We start from the raw sequence: 8,490 nt of genomic DNA on the forward strand, positions 1-8,490 counted from the left end.
TAGCAGATATAGCAGTGTAGCAGACATGGAAATGTGGATGTAGGTGGATGTAGATCTATCACCCCCTGAGAAAAGGAACAGGAAGTGACTTCACCACAGGAAATAACATCACCAAAGGAAATAACATCACCAACCCAAAGAAACCCAAACATATAAATAGAAAGCAGGAAGTTTCAGCAGTGCTTCGCACGAGGTCCATTGAAGATGTTACTCTTAAGGTAATGAAATGTCTGGAAATGAACCATTCAGCTCAGCAACCTACATCCAAAATATCAACCTGAGCTACAAACCTTCTCAAAACGTGCTGACATAGTAATGCAGCTGATACAGCAGTGTAGCAGATACAGTAGTGTAGCAGATACAGCAATGTCACAGATACTGCAGTGTAACAGGTATCGCAATGTAGCAGATATAACAGTGTAACAGATATGGCAGTGTAGCAGATACAGCAGTGTACAGATATAGTAGTGTAGCAGATGCAGCAGTGTCGCAGATACGGCAGTATAGCAGGTATAGCAATGTCGCAGATACTGCAGTGTAACAGGTATGGCAGTGTTGCAGATACAGCAGTGTACAGATAAAACAGTGTCACAGATACAGCAGTGTAGCAGGCACAGCAATGCAGCAGATATAACAGTTTAGCAGATACAGAAGTGTACAGCTAGTCAGCAAGTATAGCAGTGCAGCAGATACAGCAGTGTCACAGATACAGCAGTGTTGCAGATACAGCAGTGTAGCTGATACAGTAGTGCAGCAGATATAGTGTACCAGATTCAGCAGTGCAGCAAGTATCAGAGTGTAGCAGATACAGCTGTGCTGCAGATACGGTAGTGCAGCTGATCCAGTAATGTATCCGATACAGTAGTGCAGCAGATTCAGCAGTGTAGCAGATATAGCAGTGTAGCAGATACAGCAGTGTCACACTGAAGGAACCGGCTGACTCATCCGAGCTGTTGATGGTTCATGTGGTTATAGAATACTTCCTGGCAATATTTGTAATGTCTGTCCAACCTGCAACTCTAGTGAACGAAAATCAACCCAGCTGATTATTCAACCCTTTTCAATATGGGGAATCTTCCTGTGTGGCAGTTGACACATTTCTTTGTAATTCATTGACAAAGCGTTGGTATATTCTATGGATGTAATAAGCTACTACATAAATGCAAGTTCTCTCCTCTCACCCACAGTTTCCATGAGGATAGCCTGTCTGAAGGGAATTGTCAATTTAGCAGTAATTGGTGATGGAAAGATGTTGGTAAAGGATATGGCAATATAAATATAACGGTTTAAGCATATGCAGGTGGATTAGTATTTAGTTTAATTTATGGATTTATTTTAAAGTTAATAAAGAGACCAACAGTACTCACTTCAGTCAGGCCACGTATTGTCCAAATAAACTTGACTTGTTCGCCACTTGTTGACTCAATAATGATAAAGGTAGAGAGTAGTTCTGCCTGATGTTCAGAGCTAAATGGGTATAGTATTGACTGAGTCATTTGTCAGAAGGATGAATGGATAGAAGGATCAATGGACCCTGGAATCAATCGCTGTCGAGATTAATGGGTACAGGGATCAATAGGTGTCCAAATCAATAGGTACACGGATCAATGACTGGACAGATTAATGGTCCCCATACCTGATGATGAAAGACCAAGAATCATGTAAAATGGCTTGTCAGACCTCACTATATTGAAAGCAGCAAGTTTTCTGTGATATCAATTCTGAGCATTGCAACAGTGACTATTAAAGTTTGAAAGGACATAACCTGATGTAAAGTGCTATAGCACAAGCCAAGGTTATAAAATGTAAGCTATACGCACACGCCTGTTTTTGTAACTGTTCGGGTGTGGTCAGGCTGGTCTGTGATACCTTGGTGAGCGGGTGACAGTTGCTTGTGAAACTGTATTTGAGTATGGGGGAGTTAAAAAGCAAAATAAACAGGAATCGGAGATCCTTTAGCTGCATTCTCAGCTATATGAGGACAGCATTTTACAGACAGAAGATCGAAATAAAAAGCACAGAACCATTTTAAATTAGGAAACACAAATATTAAGAGCGGTGTGTGTGCTGTTTGATTCATTTTTATAGTCATAAAGCTACAGTTAAGGGACTATTGTGGTGCAGTGTCCCTACCTCTGTGACAGGAGCATGACTTTACATCCCATTTGCTCCAGAGGTATGTCATGGTATCCCTGGGCAGGTTGATTAGAACTTAGCTGAAAACCACAGTTAAGCCAGAATTGAGCTCTGCCTGGGTATGCCCGTACAATAAACACTTACCAAGACGCTGTCTCCATCTTTTCCCGGAGCACTGAAAAGAATGAGTTTGACATCAGTTAGACATTACGTCAGTGAACCTTGTATCAGTGATGAGCCACCATACCTCAAACACCCACACACCAGCCACCTGTGACAGCTCCATTGCAATTGTTAACAATTTCATTCATCCCTCAAGTGCCCTGGAGGTGATCCTTCAAGTGTTTGCAGGTTGAGAAGGTGGGAAGGCTAATGATGAACACTCTGGGGTTTAATTTACTCTGTTTGCTATTTTTAACATGCTCATTAGAATTTTCAAGGAAAAGACTGCCTGAATTGTACAACATTGTTAGCTGCAGCTCTGCAAAAGCCCCGTGCCCATCAAGGGAACATCTCTGTTGGAAGCACTGATTTACAGAGGTGACCTCATTAAGGAGGAGTGCAGACAATATTTCTCAGGCCGGTGTGTTTCCAACACCTGCAACGAAAGTATCTCGCACAGTAAAATCCAGTCAGAATGCAACTGTCTAGTTATCATGGGGCCTGAATGAGCCCAGCGCAGACTCGAGGCGGACAGTGAGTGGGCCCAGTGCAGACTTGAGATGGGCAGTGAGTGGGCCCAGCACAGACTCGAGCCGGGCGGTGAGTAGGCCCAGCGCAGACTTGAGGTGGGCGGTGAGTGGGCCCAACACAGACTCGAGGCGGACAGTGAGTGGGCCCAGCACAGACTCGAGGCAGATGGTGAGTAGGCCCAGCACAGACTCGAGGCAGACAGTGAGTAGGCCCAGCACAGACTCGTGGCGGGTGGTGAGTGGGCCCAGCACAGACTCGAGGTGGGCGGTGAGTAGGCCCAGTGCAGACTCAAGGCAGGCAATGAGTGGGCCCAGCACAGACTCGGTGGACAGTGAGTAGGCCCAGCACAGACTCAAGACGGGCAGTGAGTGGGCCCAGCGCAGACTCGAGGCGGGTGGTGAGTAGGCCCAGCACTGATGTGAAGTGAGGCCAGTGGCTTCTGTATCGACGAGGTGATCCTAGAACAGACCCATAGTGCGTACAGCGGAGGTGAGTTTGGGTTCCCAGCAGCGTCTGCGTCCAGTGGCAGCGGCAGTGGTAGTGAGTTTGGGCCCAGCATGAAAGCTGGTGGCATCAGCAGCAGCTGCATTGGTGAGGGTGGGCCCGAGGCGGACTTATGGTGGCGGTGGGGTTGGCTTCGGTGCAGTACCCAGCAGCATTGATGGTGTCTGCATTGGCAAAGTCCAGTGAGGACTCAGTAATGAGGACATCAGGGGAGGCAAGATGGAACCAAAGAGTGGGCGACTTTCTTTCCAGTGTTGGTGTGGCACAAAGGGCCTGTACCTGGCGACCATGCCCAAGGCCCAGGGTGGACAAGCAGGAGTCTGGAAGAACACAGCAAGCCAGGCAACATAAGCAGGTGGAGAAGTCAACGTTTTGGGTGTAACCTTTCTTCAGGACTATCCTAAGGAAGGTTTACACCCGAAATGTTGACTTCTCCACCTGCTGTTGCTACCTGGCTTGCTGTGTCCTTCCAGCCTCCTGCCTGTCTACCTTGGATTCCAGTACCTAATGTTTTTTGTCTCTGGCCCATGGTGGAGCACTTAACAAGAAGAACTGTAAAGTTAGACACCATTTCTTTACTCTTCTGCCTTTGTGTTCTACGCTTTGGTTTTTTTTTTGTGTTTTAAGATGATACCAGACAGTGGCGACTCCACACAACACTTTTCACTCTGTTTTGTAACAAAATACACGTGACAATAAGCAGAATAAAATAAAATAAAATGGGCCTCCAAACCTGAATCATGTCTCAGCCTGGAGATAAACCGAGCTGAGAGTAAATGGGTACCCAGAGACTGAAGCAGAAATAAGACTGTCAAAATCTACTTGTAATGTTGCTCATCATCCTGATACAGACATCACTGGGTCAAAGTTTTGAAATTCTCTATCTATCACCACTAGAGGGAGCATCGCATGCAGCATTACAATTGTAATTGCACCCAGACACAGACAGCACACACTCACCCTTACACTAGCTCTCGGGCTGGTACACACTCTAACATGCACATCACTACACAGATGCACTCATGCAAATACGCATACATGTTTACACACCCCACAGGTGCACACACAAACTTGTACACACACTTGAACGCACTTACGCACCCACACTTGCACATGAACATTTACACATACACTATGCTCACGCCCACTCTCACAATATTCATATACACTCATATTGCAAACCACAAACACAGACACACACACATAGGCACACACATAGACACACACAGCAACACATACACATCAACACACACAGTCACACATATAAAGCCACACATGAAGCCACACACAAACGCACACACATCAGCACACATGGACACACACATGAAGATACACACAAACACACGCGTGCACACACACACACACACACAAGCACACCCCTACTCATGCATCGAAGCACCGAACCCTCGCACTGCATTGCAGTCTTGTCTCCTACAATCAGTATTCTGCCCCACTCCATTCCTCATTACCTGCTGCCGTTTTGAGGTCCTCAGCTTTTTTAATGTGCGGTTGCACAGTCCTATTTTCAGACTTCAGGCTCTTGTCTTCATTGCTTCTCGGTATTTTATGTTGGTTCCTTAATTATTGGAATAAAAAGTTTATTGATGTAGAAAAGGAAGAGAAAGCAAAGATGGAAATGGCAAGGTTTTAATTAAACATTGAACATTGCTGCTCTCAGAGAGTTTGATGTAGTGTAGAAATATCACATCAAAGTACAACAGCACTATGTGTCAGCTGAATATTCCATGTAAGGTAACAACCACTTATTCGATTTAATGCAATATCTGAAATGTAAATTACATTCAATCGGGACAAGATGGAAATGTCCAAGGACTTTATCTCATAAGAAAATATTAAAGCATTAATAAAAATGATAAGTTCTCCCACTATAATAATGTATAAGAGGAGGGAATGTAATTAGACTTTAAATTCAGGGAGAGCTGAGGAATATATTGACCCTCAGGGCCCATGAATGAAGATGGATCTTCATACCATATCCAATTAACCACTTCAATGTAAACCCAATGTCATCCTTTTGAAACATATGTTGCAGGCTTAAAGGAAGAATGTCCAATGACTCTAATATTCATGGCTTGCTCAGTTGTTCCTGATCTGAATCTCTTGTACCCATTTACTAGCTGCGACATCAAATCAATAATACCAACAGATCTTGGTTTCAGGATGAGGATTCAACAGCAGCCGTATCTTCTTAAGAGGCAAAATTCATAGAATTCAAATAGGGCAAGGCAATACCTACAACTGTAATAAACTATACCCTACTACTGATATCTATTATAACTTTGACTATAACAACTATACTATTAAAGCTATAGTGATCACTTTCTCACACAAAGCTTGCAAATTTAGAACCATCTTCCCAAAAGGCAGTGCCCAATGCCCACACATCAGTTGGAACATTCATGACTGTGGCATGGTGGCTGAGTGGTCAGCGTTGCTACCTCACAGCGCCGGGGTTTGATCCCAGCCTCGGATGACTAGTGGAGTCGCAGGTAGATAGGATAGTGAAGAAGGTGTTTGGTATGCTTTCCTTTATTGGTCAGTGTATTGAGTACAGGAGTTGGGAGGTCATGTTGTGGCTGTACAGGACATTGGTGAGGCACTGTTGGAATATTGCGTGCAATTCTGGTCTCTTCCTATCGGAAAGATGTTATGAAACTTGAAAGGGTTCAGAAAAGATTTACAAGGATGTTGTCAAGGTTGGAGGATTTGAGCTATAGGGAAAGGCTGAACAGGCTGGGGCTGTTTTCCCTGGAGTGTCGGAGGCTGAAGGGAGACCTTATAGAGGTTTATAAAATCATGAGGGGCATGGATAGGGTAAATAGACAAAGTCTTTTCCCTGGGGTCGGGGAGTCTAGAACTAAAGAGCATAGGTTTAGGGTGAGAGGGGAAAGATATAAAAGAGACCTAAGGGGCAACCTTTTCACTCAGAGAGTGGTACGTGTATGGAATGAGCTGCCAGAGGATGTGGTGGAGGCTGGTACATTTGCAACATTTAAGAGGCATTTGGATGGGTATATGAATAGGAAGGGTTTGGGGGGATATGGGCTGGCAGGTGGAATTGGCACGGTGGATCAGTGGTTAGCACTGCTGCCTCACAGCACCAAGGACCCAGGTTTGATTCCAGCCTCGGGCAACTGCCTGTGTGGAGTTTGCACATTCTCCCCGTGTCTTCGTGGGTTTCCTCCGGGTGCTCCGGTTTCCTCCCACAGTCACAAAGATGTGCAGGTCAGGTGAAATTGCTGTGCTAAATTGCCCGTAGTGTTAGGTACATCTGGGTGGGTTACTCTTTGGAGGGTCAGTGTGGACTGATTTGGCCGAAGGGCCTGTTTCCACACTGTAGAGAATCTAATCTAAATCTGAGATATCGGGTCGGCATGGACGAGTTGGACCGAAGGGTCTGTTTCCGTGCTGTACATCTCTATGACTGTTTGGAGTTTGCACGTTGTCTCTGTGTCTGCGTGGGTTTCCTCCGGGTGCTCTGGTTCCCTCCCACAGTCCATAGGTGTGCAGGTTAGGTGGATTGGCCATGCTAAATACCCATAGGCGTAGGCTAGGTGCATGAGGTAGGGGTAAATACAGGGGAAATGGGTGTGGGTGGGAAACTCTTCAGAGGGTCGTTGTGGACTTGTTGAGCCGAAGGGCCTGCTTCCACACTGTTGGGGTTGTATAATTGATTCTATGATTGAGACCCATAGATTTTTAATGATTTCAAATGATATGGATTGAAGGTGGGATGATGAGAAGCAACACATCAAAGGACAGAGTCATAGAATGGTTACAGCACAATAGGAGTTACCATTGACCAGAAACTCAACTGGACTCGCTACATGTATACAGTGGATACAAGAGCAGGTCAGAGAATATTAGGGTGAGTAACTCACCTCCTGACTCCCTAAAGCCTGTCCACCATCTACAAGAATGTGATGGAATGTTCCCCACTTGCCTGGATAAGTGCAGCTCCAACAACACTCAAGAAGCTTGACACCATCCAGGACAAAGCAGCCCGCTTGACTGGCACCACATCCACAAACATCTACTCCCTCCACCACCGACACTCAGTCGCAGCACTGTGTACTATCTACAAGCTGTACTGCAGAAAGTCACCAAAGATCCTCAGTCAGCACCTTCCAAACCCACGACCACTTCCTTCTGGAAGGACAAGGGCAGCAGATACATGGGAACACCACCCCCACTGCAGGTTCCCCTCCCAGTCACTCACCATCCTGACTTGGAAATATATCACCGTTCCTTCACTGTCACTCGGACAAAATCCTGGAATTCCCTCCCTAAGGGCATTGTGGGTCAACCCACAGCACATGGACTGTAGGAGTTCAAGAAGGCAGCTCTCCCCAACCTTCTCAAGGGGCAACTAGGGACTGGTGATAAATGCTGGGGCCAGCCAGTGACACTCACATCCCAGAGGTGAATAAAAAAAAGTTTAACATTTCTGATTCCAGTTCCTTACTTTGAGTTGTTTCTCAACAGCTTGCTGCTTTTGTTTCTGGAGTTTGCTTTCTTGCTTCTCTGCACTGTATCAAAGAAAAAAACATCATGAATGGACAATAAATTGCAATTCACACACACATCAGCAGCAGTTCAGTAAATAACCAATATCCCAGGTCATGGATGTTGACAAGACCAACACAGGAGAGATTAATGCTTTAATTCTCAATCTGTTTGGTTGCATTATAAATGCATTTATTTGGCAGCTCATTCCCCCATCTTAACTCTTACTGCTCTTTTGTGGACTGTTTCTTCCTGGGCTGAGAGAGAGAGGAGGGTATTAAAGCAGGTGGGAGTGTGTGACACAGCTGGTACTGTTGGTGCAGGTGGGGAGGTGTTCCCAGTGAGTAAATGGGCAGCACTGAGGGCAGGCAGGATTACAGTGGTGTCAGGGGTTAGGACAGTGAGAAAAGATGTAGACAATAGTGAGAGTGAAAGAGTGTGAGTCTTTAATGGAGGATGGGGACAATAGCAGAGATAGCGAGAGAAGAAGGTGTCACCTACCCTGGTGGGGTGGAGAAGGTTATTAGATATTCCTGAAGGTGACTGAGACTGCACTGATGCTCAGGCACCCTCTGACCAGCCTGGCATGGTTTGGAACCCTGGCTTCCCCTGCTCACCTTGGGGGGGGGG

General features: G+C 45.7%; 1 protein-coding gene across 2 annotated transcripts in view; it reads right to left on the minus strand.

Annotated features, from left to right (window-relative positions):
- LOC122560989 overlaps positions 1 to 8,490 on the minus strand; it is an 88,481-nt gene that overhangs the window by 35,760 nt on the left and 44,231 nt on the right. For both annotated transcript variants that reach the window (XM_043712231.1, XM_043712230.1), the window contains 3 exons: positions 7,820 to 7,883; positions 4,803 to 4,909; positions 2,281 to 2,311 (listed from right to left, as the gene is read on the minus strand). In XM_043712231.1, coding sequence (XP_043568166.1) covers positions 2,281 to 2,311; positions 4,803 to 4,909; positions 7,820 to 7,883 — 202 coding nt within the window. The remainder of the gene's footprint in view (positions 1 to 2,280; positions 2,312 to 4,802; positions 4,910 to 7,819; positions 7,884 to 8,490) is intronic.

Source organism: Chiloscyllium plagiosum, chromosome 22 (genome assembly GCF_004010195.1).
Source record: "Chiloscyllium plagiosum isolate BGI_BamShark_2017 chromosome 22, ASM401019v2, whole genome shotgun sequence".
Taxonomy (NCBI): Eukaryota; Metazoa; Chordata; class Chondrichthyes; order Orectolobiformes; family Hemiscylliidae; genus Chiloscyllium; species Chiloscyllium plagiosum.